General features: G+C 39.3%; 1 protein-coding gene across 1 annotated transcript in view; it reads left to right on the forward strand.

The window, feature by feature from the left end:
• Positions 1-1,461: 1,461 nt before the first annotated feature.
• The window catches only part of LOC128356244 (collagen and calcium-binding EGF domain-containing protein 1-like), a 33,314-nt gene continuing 13,866 nt past the window's right edge, over positions 1,462-20,909 (forward strand). Inside the window, exons 1-2 of the mRNA XM_053316730.1 lie at positions 1,462-1,853; positions 3,251-3,331. Of these exons, the coding sequence (XP_053172705.1) occupies positions 1,741-1,853; positions 3,251-3,331 (194 nt within the window). The 5' untranslated portion in view covers positions 1,462-1,740. The remainder of the gene's footprint in view (positions 1,854-3,250; positions 3,332-20,909) is intronic.

The raw sequence follows: 20,909 nt of genomic DNA on the forward strand, positions 1-20,909 counted from the left end.
GTGAGTGTATGGTATCTGCATGTGAGGAGGAGGATGTGTGATGTTGGGGGGGGGGGGGGGGCTTTGCTGGGGGTGCTATTGGTAATTGGGGATATCATAACATTCTGCAACAACACTGCATCCCATCTGGTTTGCACTTAGTAGGACCATTTTTGTTTTTTTGACAAGACAGTGATCCAAAGCAGTCTATTTAAGGATTATTTGACCAAGAAGGACAATGATGGAGTGCTCTGCAATCATCCAGCCTAAACCCAGTTGAGCTGGTTTACTGGATGACTTGGACAGCAGAGTGACAGAAAAACATTCAACAAGTGCTCAGCACATGTGGGAACTCCTTCAACACTGTTTGAAAAGCGTCCCAGGTGACGACCTCATGAAACTGGATAAGACATTGCCAAGAGTGTCAATGACTATCATCAAAGCAAACAGTGCTTACTTTAATGAATCTAAAATGTGAAACATATTATGGTTTTCTAACACTTTTTTGATTTCCTCATAATTGTTCCAGTCATCCTCAAATGGACTCAGTTAGGACTTCAGGAACATATCATTCTGTTGCTCTGCAGCCACACCAAAATACAACAAACTTTCCTGTGATGATTATGCTGATTATGCTCATTTTTACATATTCATTTCATCAAGTGATTCTGGTCTCATGTTTCCCAATTAAATGCCCTGATCAAAATTAAACTCTCAAATGAATTCAGATGTAAATTTTGACAACCGTTAGAGGATTAATGCACTAAAGAAATCTTTCAGACAGCTGTAGCTCATTCAGCTGCTATTTTGTACTAACAAGACCAAACCACTCCAATTATCAAACTCCTGCACTGAATTTCAGTCTGTCAAAGAACTAATTTTGATACTACATACTACAGCTTGTTTATGAATCACTAAATGGTTTGGGACAAAATGTTGAGTCCTCTGCCAGTCAGCAAATCAGACAGCCTTGCACAATCAACAGTGCTTCATTAAAGTAAGCACTACTGATTGTTCCCAAAATTCAAACCAAACATGGTCAAAGTACTTTAGTTGCTCTGGAAGATCAGTGAATGGTCTCAAACACTCAAATTCAAACCTTGAGTGTGTTTTGGTTTAAATGCAATCATTTGGCTGTTTTGCACTTAATTAAATCTTTTTTGGACTTGAATGTTTTATTTCATTGTTTTTCTCTGACATTGCTACACCGTTCACTAGCGCCCCCCAGTGCCCGAATTTCCTTTCAGCTCACTGTTGTTGTGAAACTCACTAATGAACTTTCAATAGACAACAGTAAACCTAGAGGAAATTTTCGGACTTAGGGAGCCATATATTATTATTATCATTATTATTATTATTATTATTATTTTATTATTATTATTATTATTATTTTTATTATTATACGTCATCACCACAGATGCGCGGTGGAGTGTATCCTCAGTAGCTTTAAGCTTCTTCTTTAAAGGCAGGAATGTAAATCCAGAGGGATTAGTGAGAGCAGACTGGGCTGTGAACCCTGCAGTAGCTCTCTGAGGGGTCTCTGCTTCAGTGCGTAAAAAGGACGGGGCTGCAAACGCACCGCGCAGCAGTCATTATACCGGAGGCTCCATGTGCGTCACCTCAGCGGGATACTTGACAAGGATTTCTGATATTTTGATACCACTGCGAGCGCGGGTCACTGACAGATGAAAACACTGTCGTTTTGCTGACGTTAAGGCATTTTCCTTGAGCACATCATCTGTCCCGGAGAGCAAAGGGGACATGGGTCAACTTTATGGTGCGACTCTTTTACCATTTGGTGCTCTCTGTGTTGTTTTCCTTTGGGAATCCAGTGCCAGCTCTATCAGGGCGACGCTTGGAGTGGACACCTCTAGGTAAGTCTCAGAGACATGATTTGTTGAACCTAAAAGTGTCTTGTTTTTTTGTTGTTTTTTTCTGAATGGGCAGCAGTATTCTGATGAAGCCTGTCAACCTCATCCATAAATGTAACCAGGGATTTAGTAGTTAAAAAGCTTTAACAAAAAGTTTAAAAACAACATTTTTTTCCTCTTGAACCACACTATTTGAAAACCAGCTGTCTTGTGGTCTTATATCTTATGGACATTAACTTGTTTGTTTCGGCATCGAATTTTAAGTGTAACAGTTACCTCACTGTCAGATTAGCACACACTACCAAAAGCGATAATAAAGTTTAGACTGTGCTTTATTGGTTTTCACTCTTTACGACACACTGTGTGAGCGGGCTGTCAAAGCAGCAGACCCCTGAATGAACCAGCGCAGCGCGTCTAATCTAATGTGATTTTCGAGGAAATGCAAAAAGGCAAAGGGAAACTCCAAATGGTTGGAATCGGTCGCGGTGCAGGGAGCCAAATGTTACTTGTGCTCAGACATAATATGACAGATGCTATTAAGGTGCCCCTCAGAGAACAGGTCAGGAGGTGAGCAAAGGATGTGAGTGGAGCACATGCACACAATATTCTGAGAAAAAGATGCATGTTTAAGCCTAGATCATAAACCAACAGTATTATTTTTACCACCTTGTCTAAAATTGCAAGGAACTACTTCAGATTTATGTTTTCAAGGTTTAGTGTAAACGCAGATTCTGTTACAATGGATGACAACATCCACTGCTGTGATTGATGGTCCCCCTAGTTACAAAAACACATATAGCCTACTAGCTGTGTTCAAGCCTTAAAAATGCTGTGTAGTATAAACTACATATGATATACTGTAATATTAATATTAATATTTCCTGTCTGTGAAATTCACATTAATACAATCAGACAAGTTGCTTCAATAGTTCTTGTGGGTTTCGATTACGTTTTTGAAATTCACATTGTGTGTTATTTAATGGCATTTCTTTCTGTATGATTTAGAGCTAGACCAATAAATCGGCCAGGCTGACATAAGCCAGTATAGTTTATCACAGATACTGATAAATAACAAGAAGTTACAGTACAGAAATACTAAAGAAATGTCTGAGGTAACTCGGAAACTGTGTCTCCATTACATACTTTGTCCACGAGAGAGCAACATGTTCATGTCAGCTGTACATCGTCCTGCTTGGAATTCTTTAATAAGCACATTAAAGGAATCGTAAAATCCCAAAATGCTTACATTATGTGTATATGTAGAAAATAAATCAATAAAGAATATTGTCTGACGTGTTGCTATCTGATACAATATCATCTAAAAAAGACAGGCTTCATCCCTGGATACAGCTGTCAGGTATCTGCCTATGTTTTGATTTGTACTGTGTCTCTTTTCTCAGGACGGAGTGTCCAGATAATAAAATCTTGACAGTGGAGTACTCCTGTGTCAGAGCTGGAGGGAAGAACAGTACTTGTTTCAGGTAAGAGTCCAAACTGTCCTATGGTTCAAGGCTGAGGTTTCCACCAAGTCCTCTTGGGTGTATTGAGCCTGAGCGAAACACTGGAGAATCACATTATACATTTATATTATGTTATTGAGCTGACTGACTTTTCCAGAACTGTAATTCGCCCAAGGACACTTTGACAGAGCAAGTGGCTGCAGGGAGGATTGAACCTAAGACTTTCTGGGGTTATGAAACGGTCTTTGTAACCACTAAACCACCCTGACATAGCATTCCTAGAGCTCCACACAGTATATCCCATCTAGAAAATACATATATCCACTTGAGGGAGAATAAAAATAATTTCCTGAAGATCATCATTCAGAGACTGAATGATGATCTTCAAGATCCAGTCAGTAAGTGCCATCATTTGTCAACCAAAAGCAGCAATATCCTTTTAGATGTCAAGATGACAACTTATCTTGCTTGGGTTCAAGGGTCTCTTTGATAACTGAAACATAGTCTAACATGGCCAAAACCAGATATACCTGTCCATTAATATTCTTTTTTTTTTAAGTTTTTTTTTTATTGTCACTTTCTTGAAAATAGGGAATAATGTCAGTTTTGAGCAAAGTTGTTATTACTTTCCTCATACTGCAATTTCCATCTGAACTAAACTGAATTCCATCAGTCTGGCTCTGTGACAGTAAACCAGTACATGAACTTTCTCAGCTTGAGTCCAGAGCTAAAACATTTAGGAAACATCCCCCCTCTGGGAGTTAGGCCCTGCATTATAACCTAAAAAGTAGAAGTAGCCTGATAGAAGATGATACGATTAGTTATTTATATTACCCTGTATCCATTCAGAGGAAGACAGGGACAGCAGACTACTCATGAGTGAGTTGATAATCAACACCAAATTTGGTTTTACTATCAAATCAAAAAATCCAGTGGATAGAGCAGTGTTTTTATAATTCAAACAATTTGGGCATATAAAACAAAGATGATGTGAGAGGGGAATCTAACTTTTGAAGAAATTCCCTCTTTATTGTATACAGTCCCCAGGGGTCTAATTTATGGAAATGTTCTTTGATATGATATTGTATGAGCATCCTGAAACAGAGGTTAAAGGAAATAAATAAATTCAATGCAGACTTTATGAAAGGATGTGAGACCTTTAGCTCCTGATACATCACACAACAGGAGAAAATCAATGTAAATCACTCATTCTGACATCTAGATAACTTTCTTCTGAAACCAGACTTTGGCCTGGATTTGGTTGTTGGCGTAAGAAGATCCTTTAATAAATGAGGCACCAGGTCTGGTGTGAGGCCAAACTATCTGATCTGTTTACTGTCAAGGATAGACTGTAACAGGCTCTGTGTCTTGTTTAATTTCTGGCTCTACAAGAGATGTGTGGTACTGGAGGAGGCGGATTAAATGAGGGTGTATTTTCCTTGCCATGTTTCTCAAGGCAGTTCTGCACAGACCTAAGTCAAATTGATTTTACAAATAACTCAAGGGCAAACAGATTGATCCATTGTGTCTGAACAGAACATAAATATTATTTTCAGTTCAGTTTTAATGAGAGCAGTGTGTTAGACAGGGCTGGTGAGAAGCCATCATGTATTTCCATTTCACAGATTGAAGGTTTAAGTTGTGCTTTTTATGGATGTTTACCTTATTGTATGTCTGCGGTCTGTTTCACAAAACAAGTTTTTTGACGATAAATGTTCCAGAAAGGTTTGGCTACTAGGTTTTACTGAGCAAAATTCACCAGATAATTTAGGAACTGAAATAAATGTTCCTTAAGCGCCACTGGTCTTTCAAACATTCTCTTATCACACAGCATACATGCTCTTTACAATGATCAGATTTTAGTCTCAACCCCTGATCGACTGGTGATTTCAGGAAGAGGTAGACCAAACAGGCCTCTCATTTCTAGCTGACGACCATCAATTTTGACAGCTGATGTGACAACATTGCTGGCAAATTTGATTATCTGCAGCAAGCTAGATATTTAAGAGAACGCTAACTGTCTCTGGCTGACTTTTTAATGTTTTCAGCTGTACTACAAGAGTCTTATAAAAGGGGTCTTAATGCAATTGATGGCTGGCTACATAACATTGTGCTAAGAGACTGAGGCTAAAGCTGCATGAGCTTCATCACCAGTTGATGATCCATGTAGCAGACATGGAGCTAAATAAAGAAACAACACTGTTCTTGTATTGCAGTGTATAAATAGTGTCTCAGTATTGAGAAATAGCCAATGTGTTTGACAAATGTTGCCTAATATTATCTCGTATAATGAGTCAGGGCTGCAGGTGTGCAAAGTTCCCGAAATCCAATATAGAGGACACAGCTTAGCCTACATTAGTCTACACTGTGATGTTATAGCATTCAGGACTAGCTTCCACACGGTGGGGAAATACTACACAGTTATTAATGATACCTGTAACCTGTGACCCCTGACTTATGTAATTAGTCAATGACATACTCCTTGATTGTAAGTTACGCTTAGTGAATACTGTGGTTAATAAGTTAGTTAGCCGGACATGCTAACAATTGCATCCTACGTTTGTAGAGATGAATAATGCACTTTTTAGTGCATTATTCATCTCCTCTGTTCTTGGTTTCGGAAAGACAGTTAAAAAGATAACCCATGCAAACTGCTACACCGGTGGAAAAATGCAAACGCTTAGCCTGTTGTGCGTAATTACAGTTGTGTGATTGGACATGTCATGTCAGTTACTTCATGGTCCACATGAAAACAGAAAAACAGAAATCACTCCATTAAAATGTTCATACCCAAGAATAAAGAATCTGTGACTGAGAACATCTGTGACTGCAGTTATTAAACTGTATTTGAACCGGACCTGGTCAGTCTAACAGTCTGACCATTACCCAGAGGTCTGCTGTGTCCAGACAAGCTGCACATTTTCCAATCATTCCTGCTTCTCTTCTCTTATTTCTTCACCTGGCACGTCTCTCTACTATTCAAATAATCTGGGAAAAAGTAATATTTATAGTTTTGATTAAAGATGACATGTTAACCACTTGGAAAAACTCACACCTACCTAAAAAAAGTGGGCTTAGTTGCTATCAAAACAGTGAAGCAAATTATGGTACTTACGGTGCTTAAATGATGGTTGCAGTTAGCATAAGTGCTTTCTTGACTCAGTGAGAACACTCATGAAATGGATCATCTTGTGTTTTAAAGAACCTATATATACCTAATATATTCAAATCCCACATTACGTTATTCCATAATACTTAAATGAGTTTAAAGTTTTATCAGGCCGCTGTGATTCAGACTCCTCCATTCATTGCTCTAGGATGCTTGTAATGCTGCTTATGTTCTCATTCTCCTCGTCCTCTTCGAGTGTGTTTTGCAGTGGATTGACAGTGTTTGCTAAATGCCTAAAAAAATCAAAATGCGATGTCTCCGTCTCAGAGGGATTTTGTGGTGTTGTGCAGAAGTAAACCCTCACCGCTCTCATCATCCGAAGCCGCAGGTCTCCTCCCCCTCATCTGTGGTTTTCACAGCGATGAGGGTGAATCAGCTTGATTTCTACATTTCTATTGTTCTGTCCATTTCATGTTCTTATTCTGTCTTTGCTGGAGGTCAAATTTCAACTGTGCCAAGCCAAATATACATGGTTCGTACCCAGACTCAGACTGATGTGAGGGTGTGTGAGCTTGCATGTTTATGTATGAGTCTGTATAAATTGTCTCTATATTGTCTGCCCTGGCAGTTCCAGCAGGTTTTTTAGATGATGAGAGTTAATTTCTGCTCCTCTGTAAAGCTCACTCTCTAAACACTCTCAGCTGTGGGGTCCTACTTTGTCAGGACTGATGGGCTTCACTAAACTATAAACCATCCTTTCTCTTGATTGGCATGTTGTTTTACTTTAAGTATCCTGCATGGCTCATTACTGCAGCAGATAACACCCATAACATCACGCTACAGTATGTGAGCTCAGGCTCTTATAGTGAGTGATGATGAAAAATGTCACAGAGGTGACTAATGTTTATTGTTTCCATACTTTCTGCTACTTTTGCAGCGGAATCTTTAGAGGTTCGTAATTCATTGTTCATGTGCAGTGATCATCTCCAGTATCATCTCACACAAGGACAGTGAATGGTATCTGTACTAGGTGATTTTGTGAGCTAGGAAGTACACAATGCATTCGTTTGTTTAACATCATGTGAGAAACTGAAATGAGAAATGTCCAGAGCTAAAAAGTAGTGTAGTACGCTGGTTTCCTTCACCTGAACAAGTCACCAAACAGAACTGTTTGTTGAGACTAATATCAGTATCTCCCATGTTCAGTAACTCTGCCGAGCAAAATCATGTTTGAATTTTCAGGTCAAACAGGGCAAAAACCAACACTGCTGTAATTCTGTGTGGGATATCGAGAGAGGGGAAATGACTAAACAGTCACTGATCTCACAAGAAGAGCTTTTCACACTATGCAAACAAAATGTTTTAAGTAAGTCTACAATTTATCAAGTCTGTCTCAAAACAACAGTCAGGTGCCCGAATGAACACTGAAAGAGGTTTTCTGTGCTGTAATCATTCCTCCTGTTAATACTGGCCAACTATCAAAGAGATGGGAGCCAAAATCCACAACGAGTCCACACAGTCGTTTTGTGCAAAAGTGCATTTAAAAGTTGATGTGAAGCTTATATGAAGTTCTAGCAGTCTGAATTAGTCATATAAAGTGAATATCTGCCACATTTACAGTCTTTTTAGCATCAAATTCCTTATTCCTCTGACAGTGTTTCCATGTTGAGCTGTGGTAAAAGTATAGTAACAAAAAGAGGGACTTCGGCACTAAGAAGAATGTAACAGTGAAAGATATCTACTTGATTTGACTCATTTGGACGGCTTTATATTAGCTTCAGATAAACTTTTAAACTTTTTTACACAGAAGGAGACTGTGGATTTTGTCCCCCACCACTTACATTATATGTGCCTTATTGAGGGATTTTCTAATAGTCAATTTGAACAGGAGGGATGAAAAGACCTATTTCAATGTTCATTTGGGGACCTGACTATTGTTTTAGCACAGGCTTGAACAATTGTGAGACCATCCGTCATTTCAATCTTTATTTCTTTGCTGGAAATCATATCTACAGTATAAACGACTAAATGACTAAAGAAATATGTGTGTTGTGGTGTTTTAAGACAAATTAAGTAGCAAAGTGGGAACTACCGTATATTATTTGGCAGTTTTTTCATGTAATTTCTGCCAAAGTCTGCTGGAGTGTTAAGACACTGTTGAACTCCCAACACATGTGTGGTGGAACAAAAAACAAGTTACTAAATTCAATATCTTTGGGTTTTGGATTGATGATCAGGCAAAACAAGTAATTTATAAGGTCACTGTGGACTTTAGGGGATGGTGATGGGCATTTTTCATTTTATTGTTATATTTTATGGAACAAATGATTAATCAGCTAAGCAATAAAATAATGAATCAATAATGAAAACAATCCAGCTGCAATTCTTCCATTTTACTTTCTCCTTCTTGCTCTCCTCCACAAACACATGTCTGGAGTAGACTGAATTGCAGTCCATGTGGTCAGATGAAAACAGTGCAACTCCATCAGAGTTTCTGGACTGTGAATGCAAGAATATCTCAAGGCTGAGTCACACAAGCTTTTGGTCTTCTTGGCTGAATGCTCTTCTCTGAAGCGTCTTTGTGGGGGTCTCTGATATCATTACACTGTTGGCCCTTTCTTGCATTTTTGCTTTCAAATTTACTATCCATCTGTTTTGTTTGTTTGAAAGACTTCATTTCAGTCCACAGACATACTCACTCTCTAGGGGACACAGATGCCACTGTACTTGACCTAACTACATCTTTACCTTTATCATCAGACATTGTTGAAATGACCAAACATCAAGCCAGAACTCTTCTCCACTGTGTCCAAAAATCTACTGCTAACTCATGTAGAAATGTAAACACACATGCATTTATTATTATTATTTTTTAATAATCTTTTGAGTCTACATACTGTACAAAATGCTCCTCTGGTCAAAGAAATAATGCAAACTTTAATAATGTGAGATTTAGTCAAAGTCAACCGTAAATTATAACCACAACCACTTCCTGTCTTGAATCATTATAGTACTCATGCAAGGTTTGCCTCTGAACATGTGATTGCGTGTTAACTGTTAGTCGGAAGGCAGGAAGGCCTCTTTACACCTGGTATTCACATGTGTCTCATGTGTGGACTGTATCCACATCAGATAAACTTTAGCTGCATTCACTTTCCTCTTTCTGTTGCCAAAATGCAGTTTGGATGAGTGTCCTCATGAGATTTCCATCATTTAAAACAATACACATGTATCCTGAGAATACATTTTTATTATAGATAGATATGATCCATCCAAGATAGTTTCCCCTAGAACAATGTCACTCTAGGGAAGGCAATGTCAGTTTATCAGTAACTTTGGCCCAAGCGGAAATATCTCAACAAGTGAACCGTCATAAAATTTGGTATTCACATTTATGGTCACCAGAGGAAGAATTCTAATGACTCTGAAGATCCATTTACTTCTCATCCATCAAAATTTCAGGTAGACTACAACCACCCGGATTTTTACTGTAGTGTCACCATGAGGTTGGCATTTTTGGTTTTGTGAAATGTCTGGACATCTATTGGTTAGAGCCACAAAATTTGGTACAGACATATGCTCTCCACAGGATGAATTGTAGTAACTTTGATTGATCCCGTAACTGTTTTTGTCATGGCTGAGTACCTGTAAAACTAATGACATTAGCTTTATGGCTTGTATTTTGAATTCAGCTAATTAGCAAATGTAATGTAGAGCTGTCAATGCTTCCCTTATTTCATGTACAACTATAGATAATGCAATATAAGTAGCTCATTTTAAGCATACAACATGGACATCAGAAGCTTGAAGACTCTTAGTTGCAAACCTGTTGTATTGTTTTTTTGTGTAAATATGTAGCCATGACAACATAAGCTTCCATTTTGTACTTGGGCTGCTTTTAGTCAGTGAATATTATTGTTGGCTTGCCTCAGAGAGTTAAAAATCTTTGCCGGTTTGAGTCGGAATTTTCTTATTTCACAAAGTGGTGGGGGTCTTTGTTGGGATGATTTCATGGGCCACAGCTCTGGACTTTGCTTTGTGTTTTATGCAATCTGGATTCCTTCTTAAAAGGTTTATTTAAGGATAGCTGTTTTTTGATTTGAGTTGAGTCTCTATCTTCTCTTAAGATCTAAAACCCTTACTTGTTGTGCAAGCCATGCCAAAATGTTTGTAAAGTGGCATATGTTTATAGTATAATTTGAAAGGAGTATTACAAAACTTCTTCACATGGATGGAAGCTCTCAAACACATCTGTAAGAAACATTGATTCATTCACAAGCACTAAGTCAAACTCACCTCCACCCACAGTTGCCCTGTGTGTCACCCAGCAACATTGAAAGCGTCCATTACTGAAACCTGACTAAGACTGACTTGGCTCCAGGCCTGGACTCCATCTCCATCTTTCTAGTTCTATCTGTTTTCCTCTGGAGGGACAGAAGCCAGGCCTCCATGTAGTAGCCTGAGTATTAACACAGGGGTTGAGGTCAGGTTAAGTGGAATAAACAATCAGTTTCATGCATGGTGTGTGTTAGTTTCCGAAATTGTTAGAGTTTTGTGGAACCAGATAAAGCCATTGAGGTTGGTCCATTCTTAAAAATGAAATGTAGTTTTTTATAGAGGACCTATTATACTCATTTCCAGCTCTATATTTTAAAAGAAAAACATAAAAGCTCCCTGTTAATCATTGTCAGAAATTATCATTTTAGTTTGACCTGAACACCAGCATCATCTACTTGTGCTGTTAATTCCAGCTCTTTGGACAGTGGTGCTTTGGGATGTGATGAGGCCACACAAGGGAGCATCTCTGGTGTCATAGTCCCTCTGAGAGATGAGGATGTGTAGAATTTCAGCTGTTAAACCTCTGAAATAACACTGAGCTGGGAGACACAGAGTCTGCTGTAGGGTGAATGACATCCTGACTTCAAACTGGATGACTAAATGGCTAACAGACTAACTTATGTGCTGACTGACTGATTGACTTGATGATTGATTAGCTTATTGACATAAGTAAGAGAGGATGCAAGACTTGATGGCTGAGATCAATGCATGTATGGTGTATGTGACGTGGGAACATGTGAACATTGCTCTAGAAGTCTTTATGGGTCCAAAATATTGGACCCAACCCAAGGGTGACCAAAGCACAACTAGACCTGACCCCAAAGACCCAAATGTAACACACCTGATCCAAAATGTTGTCTACCTGAACAGAAAGTTAATTTGATCAATTAACAAGCATCCATGGTGAGAAAGAGCAGAAATACTATGACAATAATGCCTTTTTTCCTTTGACTTATTCCATTGATTCACTTCACAGTTTACATTCTCCTCTCACTTAAAACTAATCATTTTTTCCCACGGTGACTGTGACATTCCACATGATCAGAGCTGATGTACATTCAGATCCACTTGGGTATTGAACACATTGACATTCAGGCAGGCCTGAGACCTCGGGCAGTAAAAGGACCTGACCCTACTCAATCCGGTTAGACTGAGCAGAATTTGGACTCACTCAGATCTTGGGTCAGGTCTCAATTGCTCTCACTTCCTCTACATTGCTCTTTGACACCCTCATTGCTGGGCTACAGATAAAGCAGGGTTATCTCCAGGTCTTAAGCTCCCTCTCATCTCCTCTGGTTCCTCCTGGATTTATAGCATTAGATTTGGCTTTCACCTCAACTCTGCCTATTCACTGCAAATACTTTAAAAGCTGCTAAGCTCCCCCCATAAACAGACTCACACACCACATACAAGTCCTTGTGAAACCTCAGTGTTAGTGATGCATTACTAAGTTGAGTAATAGCGACGCATCACTAAGTTGAAAACTTATGTGAAACCACAGGCTAACTGTCAGCTGTTCCCATTCAGAATAAAGTGCACAAAACCATCAGCAGCTCAGAAAAGAGCAATAGCACAGCAGATTAGATATAGAATAAATTGAGATAATGATTCATCCAGCTAAGCAAACACTAACCAGACAGTCATTGAGGCTTACAAGACACTTACAGAGTAAACAGGAAGGATAAAGACAGAGCCAGCTACATACATAGCATCCCAGTAAGTGAATAAAAACATTCTTACTCAACAATGAATGCCTGTCATTCCCTAAAGGAAAAGCTGAATCTACTTAAATGCATGTTTCTTTGATAGTAATCTAAGACTTTGAACACAGAGAACTACAGAAACTTGAATAACAGCAGGAGAGATGAATAAAAAGAGAACTCGCTTCAGCGCTATATCCAATTTTGGCAACCAGAACGTTGAACAAAGTGGTCAAAAAACAAATCCATCTACTGCATCTGCAGTTTCTCAGCATTGGGGTGCTGCTCATGTGGGTTCACTTAAGTTTCAGACCAGTGCAGGGGAGATGCAGAGATATTTGTTTGATATTTTTTTGATAAAAATATAAATGAAATAAGTCTTATAATATGACTATGGAAAACTTAATAGAACTCCATCTGATGCACTTTTGTGCTCAATGATCCATGTTCTACATTTGGACTGATCATTGCACATAGACCAGAACAGATCAGGATCATTTAACAATATTAAACCAGTGACTTCAAAGTTTTTTTCTATGAAACACATGGCAGCTCCTGACCCTCTAAAAAACTGCATTTTAGGATAATAATGAAACAAGCTGGTGAAAATAGACATATTTATAGTAAATAATAAAAATAAATATGCACAGCAGCGAGAGGTACAGGAAGGTAGCAGATGGAGAAAAGGAAAGAAAGTAAAGTAAAGGGGGGGTGCTTTGGAAGCAAAGGTGTTTTTTGATCCAAATGAAATAAAGCTGCACCCTGGCAGGCTGAACACTCTCCTCAGTGGGGGATTTGCCTGGAAAACCACATAAGGACTATAAAAAGAGCAAGAAGGGGAAATCAGAGCAGGGAGGGAAGTTTCTGAGTGTTTTTCTCTCTCTCTGTCCTGTAATTGGCTCCCCATCTACAAGAGTGCATGTGGTGGGATGCTGACGGAGGCTTGATGGTGTAGATGGATCAGACGTTCAGCAGCTCCACTCAGTAGACGATGACATGACATTCGCTCTAACTATTTCATCTCATTCTTCCTGCATTGGTTAGTCACTTTTTCCTTTACTGTCACTCTCTCTTTGATCTCTACTGCCTCTCATCACCACGCATCTCCATCCTTTCTGCACCCTCTCACTTTTGCTTTTTCCCTTTGCCTCTACCCTCCTCCTCCCTAGAGTTTTACGTTGCTGTCTCCCATTTTCCCTTGTTTTTTTTCCATCTCTTTCCAGTCTGTACATGCTGTTTCTGTCTCTCTCATTTGTTCTATAACTCTCCCTCGCTCTTCTTTCTGTGTCTGTCACTCGCTCTCTATCTTCTTTTCCACTCTGCGTTTTTGTTTTCCTCATTGAATCAGAAACATCAGCTGTTTTATAAATATGGAAGTATACTCACATTCACTACAAATGTTTCCTGGTCAATTGGTTCCAGATAGCATGAAAAACAGATTATGTGCTCCACACACACACACACAAACATACGGTAACTTTTCTTTTGTGTAATAGTGCTGTTTAGTCTGAATGGCTCCCTTGTGTATAGTCTCATATAACTGTGTATGTAAACAGAAACAGGGATTTCTCCTCTCCCACAGTACCTGAACTTATTATGGACGGTCGGGGAGGCATGTTCATACAGACAAGGGAGAGAAAACGCACTAATATATGAACAGAGAAAGGCTAATTACTGCTTTACAACATGACAACAAACATTTGCACTTGTTTAAACAGGAAAAGTATGGGTGTAGGTAACATTAAAGTATAATGCACACTAGCATACCTGGCTCATTTACTGACATGGCTTACTAGAAGAGAGCCATTTAATCATTACGTTATTAGTTACACCTGTGCTTTTCCGTTTGTCATGGATCAGTCCAGGGAGGGTTAGCGTCACTAGAGGGGAATGGCATGTTTACTGTCATCACTGGTTAAAGCATGGAATTATTTAGATAGGTGAATACAGTGCCACTAAATCAACCTTTATCGGCCTTGCCTTGCTGAAAGTTAGACCACCATAGAAGAGATGTCTATAAAACTGTTGAACTCGAACTGCAAATAAGGTCAATAATAACAGAGAAAGCTATTTATTGTTGCTTTGTTTTTGTATTTACAAAAACAAAACCACTTAAAACTGTTGCATGACGTATAAACAATACAAAAATGTGTGTTTTAAATGAAAGTTTTTGTGTTGGCAATGTTTGTGTGTGTATGTGAAAAAAACATGACCATGTCCAGCACTATGAAGACTTATTACACATCATTATTCTATCAGCACATTTGTACAGTAGCAAGTTAAAATAGCCTATGAACAAGAATTCCCTGGTGTCATTCCCAAAGTGTTACTACCATATGATCTTTAAATCATGAGGCTCAATCTTACTTTTTTTTGCTTGTGAAACTCAATATTCATGACCATTATAATGTGGAATTATGCTAGTGAGTTGATATATTTAAAAGCACAATATTTCTTTGTATATGTAAGTCACATGCTACATTTGAAGCTTATATAAGAACTGTACTCAGATGGGACCTTGAACGTCCTGAGGATGATGATTCCAGTAACATTTGGTTACTTATTGCTTATGCACAGAATATTTTGTTTGGATGCACCACTGACATTTCAGAGAATACTGCAACAAAGGCATTGAGCATAAACACCTCTTTGCATGCTCATATAGCTCGCACACCATCTGCGGAAATCCATGCTATGATGTCTCAAGCGAGTATAAACAAGGCTTTACGGTCTGCGTCTATTTCTTACTGTGCTGGGAGACAGATGCAGAGAAAGGGAGTGGAACCGGCAGAATGTATCACATCATTGAAGCGCTGTTCATCTGTGTCTGGTTGTAAAGACAGTGGCTGCTTTCTATAGCAGGTGATGAGAAGCAGGCATGTGTGTGTGTATTTCCATGTTCTTTCACTTCCATGTGCTGTACGTTGGTGTGTGGTTCCGACAGTGCAGGGTTTAACGCTCAGGGCCTGCTGGGATCTGCAGTCAGAGGTCCCTCTCTTACAAGCCATAAAACAAGCCATTACTTCACTGCTGTCGCTGAAAAAAAAAACGTCCCACTGCAAGTATGATGTCTTAGTTTTCTTGACTTGAGCTGAAAAAGCACTGTCCTGTGTTGAATGAATTTCATCATCCCTCACAGTCCTTCTGGATTGTTCAAACTCTAGTGTATTCCTTTCTTCCTCTCTGAAAAATGTGCTGTTAATGCATGACATTATCATCGCTGAATAATAATATAATCTATGTACCTTGCATTTCATCAGCAGGTCCGGTAGGCTTGTCCTCCAGTGATAGGATTAGTACAAAAATGAACAACAATAAACATGTGATTAGGTGCTAAAACCGGTCATGTCAAACAGAAGGAAACCTCTGACTGAAGAATGGAAGGTGATTTGATTTTGGTCTGAAACAGGTAACAAGGACCAGATGCCAGTCAGTGTCTGTTGTGTGTTTGGACATATGTTTATGAGTAGTATGTTATGTGCAAGGGTCCATGTGTATGCTGTTATACTTGGTAGATGTCTGGACTGAATAGCTCTACATTTTTTATGTGTGTGTATCTGCATGTGTGCACAGGTGCACATAAATGAGATCATCGTTCATGCTTGTGAATGTGTGTGTATGAAACAGTGCAAGTCTTACGTAAGTGCAGCCTTACTTTGTAGGTGTGGTGGTATTGAGTGTGACGACATTTGATAAATGTAAGTGTATCAGTGTGCAAAGGCAGTGTGCACGTACTGTATGCATATTGCATGTGTGTGTGTGTTCTGGTGATTGAATTCCCTCTTCCAGCAGTCCACTGTTTATTATCCATAGAGGACTTAACTGAGGTACTGACAGATCTGTCTTCAGCTCAGCACTCATCATTAACACAGTGGACAAACTAATTCCTTGCCTTCTCAAGTAGCTTGTGAGCTCAAAACGTTAAAATACGTGGTGAAACCTCTGCTCTCGCCAAGTGGAAACAAATAGCCGACTCACCCATAAGGGCAACACATTCAGTCTGAACGCGATCGGCTTACGGATTGTTTGCATTGCATCCAGAAGTCCACAGGGGCATCCTATTCAAACTATCACTCTCTTTTTTTCTTTGGCGTTTTCTCTCTGTATACTTTGGACAATGATCAACAAACCTAAAGCTGTGGGAATGGTAACCTGTTCATTTTTCTCACACTTAGAGTTGACACAAGATTTTTTCAACAGCTATGCCACTCTTGAGAACTATTTCATTACACAGAGAAGCACTTAATGCTGTCCTCTGTCTTCGTTTTCTCTGAGAAATCTTTTATGAGGCCTTTTGAGTTACGCTTCCTGTGTTTAATGGAGGTATAATTGTCTTTGTCGAGCTGTATACCAGTCGGACCTCCCCCAAAACTCCATCTTTTTCTGATTAGTGTGCACCTGAACGGCCCTCTGGACAAGCGCAATAACCGTTTTTCTTTCTTTTCTGCTTTGCATAAAATCTGCTCCAGATTAGCTTGTTTTAGCTCTTTTATGGATGCACTGTCACTGTCAATGCCTCAACAAAACAAATCACCAGCCAATTGATAACAGACTGGAACGACATTGTTGTTGCACTATTGTTTGAAGTCGACAAGCCCAATGGGGTACATGTGCCTGCATGCATGAGGGTTTGTCTCATGTAACAAGATTGAAAATTGAGAATAATGGAGGTGTGGAGTGTAACAGCTTGGGGAGTTACATCTGAAAACAGTTATAAATCTCACAATACCCCCAGGATTTTCCGAAATCAAGGCCATTTAAAAGGCTTGGAAGACCTTCTTGGTCTTATCAGTCCATTACTGTGAGCTTTAGTTATGGTTTCTGGTTAGATTTTAAGTGAACGGCCCTCCTTAAAACAGCTTTCCTGTCTGGCATGAAAACTCAACCAGACACATCGTTATGACTGATCTTTCCTTAGTTTGACCTCACTGCTTAGCTGCTCTCACTCACCCATATCTGGCTGTTATCACACTTTGGTCTCTGCTTTCCTTTATCTCTATGATGGACTGGCAGTCACTTATGTTTCTCTCTCTCTCTGCTGCTATTCATTTAATAAATTGATTCAGCTCAACTGTGTCTTATTGGTTTCGATATGTGAGGGCAGCTTCTTTCTGTCTCACACACAAATATTGATATGATACAGTACATTCTGCCAGGCCATGACTGAATTTTGCCAGTGTTTGATTCCAAAAGATTATACAATGAATAATGATGGAAACACATTGATCTGATAAATAGTAATGTTGTGATATTTCCTGTGGCTTCCCAAATACTTTCACAATGTTGGCAGGAGGCATGGACATCTGGTAACAAAGACATTCTTGCTTTAAAACATAATGGACCTTAAAATGCCATCTGGAGAATATCCCTCTGCCACACAGGAAGAAATAGGTTTAGCTTGACATGGCAGACCAATACTGTTCAATACCAGGCTTATCAGGTGGATTTTTTTAATGGAGTTCTCTTTAGTGGACAGGAAGCCCTTGATTCACTTCAACCAAGCTGCTGGAAACTAGATTGTATTTATGGAAACATTTTAAACATTTACTCTCAGTTTCTTACATGAAATATCGCTGGAAACATAGCATGTCTGTCTGTCCCTTGCTTTTTTACTCCCACACATGTTCTGTGATCACTCTTGTCTGTCAGGTAGGATACCAAACCTCCAGATCCCTGTAGACTTGGACAGAGTAGATCACATGTGCGTCTGCCGTAGAAAGCAGCTCAGAGGGTCAGAGATGCCACATTCCTATAGTGACACTGAGCCTGGACGAGGTCACAAAGGGTGGGGACCGCTGGGAGAGCCCTGTCAGCCCTGAGACAAACATACACACGCACACGCACACAAATCAAGACATGTTCATCACAATCATGACATCCTGCTTTTAACCTTCTTGAAAACAAGTGAAAACCAAGCAACAGTACACACATTCTGCAATAACAGTTCCTGCCCCATAATGGCAGCGAACTTACAAACACACCTTGTTTTGACTGAAAAACAACACTAGATGGCATGAAGTCAGAAAGTGAATCATTTGCTTATGTTTAATTAAAAACTAGGCAGTGGTTACTGGAATATCATGCATGATGAAACAATGTAGCTAGCAAAGTGTTGCAATGAAGTGGTGAGATGCTGCATCATCATCAGGTTTAGCTGGAAATCTGGGATGTGGTGTCTGAGGTTTTGTGTGTGATGGAACAATGAGTAACAACAGAGGAAAGAGGTCTACTTTCTCCTAAACACTTTTAATAACCTTTCCAGTCAGCTGCCTCCACTTATTTTCTCTTACATCCATCTTATTTCAAATGATTTTCTGGCTCCTACAAGATGATAGCTGAGAATGAAGTCATCCTCTTAAGAAAATTTCAAGTAAATATTGGATAATGAGATGTTGTACATATGATTTATTTTTGTTTTTTGTTTTTTGTTCCTGCTGCCAACCAACTACTGGCTTAAACTGGTTAAAGGAGGAGTTTGACATCTGATTTCATCTGATTTGTCTTGCTGAGAGTTAGATAAGAAGATTGGCCAATATGAAGGCTCCACCAGCAGACGGTTAGCTTAGCTTAGCTTAGCATAAAGGGTAAAGTATCTGCCAAACAGGTCACTAACATGTTGTTTTACAGGGGTTTATGAGCTGAGCTATTACTTGGTGAGGCACAGTACCTTCCTGCAACCACATGGTGCTGACAAAATATCAGAAAGTTACTGCACCCAACCAAGAAATAGCCTGGAACATTAATTGTCATAAAACCAATGACACGTTAGTTTTTGTATGGATTATGAGGAGATATAAATAACGATATAACGAGTTCATTTGTGAGATGGTGGTCATATAGTTAAGATAACTGCCCGTAGCTTCATTTTTAGTATACAGACATAAATTGTATTGATCTTCTCATCAAACTGTCAGTGAATCTGCATATTTTCCAAAATGTCGAAGAAATATTTCACAGTTTCACATTGTAATGGAATGAGAGAAAGACAGAGAGACATCAAAATGTTCCCTTCCCTGCCATTATTTAGCCAGCCTCTGTAAGTAATGTTGAATTTCCAAAATTCATCACAGGCACTGAAACCTCAGCAATCAGTATGAGAGAACAGACGCAGCAGAGGAAGCAATATTATGATAGCAGATACTTACAAAAAACACTCCCATCTGATAAAATCTCTAATAAACAAACTCAAACATGAAAAATGAACATTGACAGACTATAGCAGTATTAAAATATGCCTATAATCCTAAAATAATGACAAAAATGGAAACATGAGTAAGGGAAGAATGGTTAAAGGGTGTTTTTAAAGATGGGGTCAGGGTGGGAAAATAACAGGAGAAACGAAGGAAAGATGAGGCGAGTGGGGAGAGGTGAGGCATAACAGAGGGGTGGAAGGTAGGGGAGAAGGAGTGCAGGTCAACCTGTATTCTGGTGGAAGTGATTCAGACCTCCTGTGCTCCCAGTCAAAGCTTTCTCTGTTAGGCCAGAGCTCTGATGTTTCCCCTGAGGCCTGGGTCCTGGAAGTGGGCTGGCAGAGGAAATAAACAGAGAGGAGGTGCTCATGCTCACCACACTAACACCTTTACATATGTATACTCACACAAGTTAAAAAAGAATACACACACACATGCAATTATACGCCAACACTACAAGAGTTGTAAATGCCGCTATGCCCAACACCTTCACACCTCTAGGAGGAAGCTGACATAGAGGCTGGTTTTGTTTAAGTTTTTGGTGGGAAAGTTCTTACAGCAAATTAAGAACAAGTTTCAGCCTGTACGATATCCAAATTGTCATCTTTTTAAAGACAACAAGTGGTCACAAGTTGGAATTCGATGTGTTTCATAAGACAAATGGGTGAAAAAGTGTGAATTCCTTTGGACATCTTATAAAAGAATATCTGTAACTCCCACCAGAACAGCAGAAAATTAGCAACACATTGAAAAGACAAAAACAAAAAGGCTCAACATCAGAAATGAACTATTCTGACACAAAAATATGTGAAAAATTGGACGTGGCAGCCCTCCAAAAAATGTGTTTTATTGTTGGTTTCATCATGCTAATGTGTTTCAGTGTAATCCGTCATCACACCGTCATACACAATAGGACTGGCCAAGTTTTTGGACCCGCTTGCGACTGTGAGGGTTACTGAGAAAATAAATCAATTACAGCACGCTTGATGAATACAACATGCTGTAATTGCAACACGTATAAGCCACATCAGTAAGAAGCATCCATCAAAATGACAAGACATACGCACACACTTATACAAACACATGACAGCTCTCCTGTCCTTGTGTGTCAAGAGGCCGTTGACCTCAACTGAGTTCCACTTCCTGTATTCCTCCCGCCAGAGTCCCAGGAGGGAAACTTTCAACTGACAACAACCTTCATCCCTGTCTTTTAACCATCCTCCTCCTCTTGTTAATGTCCTCCTCCCTCATTTCTTACCCGT

Source organism: Scomber japonicus, chromosome 1 (assembly GCF_027409825.1).
Source record: "Scomber japonicus isolate fScoJap1 chromosome 1, fScoJap1.pri, whole genome shotgun sequence".
NCBI lineage: Eukaryota > Metazoa > Chordata > Actinopteri > Scombriformes > Scombridae > Scomber > Scomber japonicus.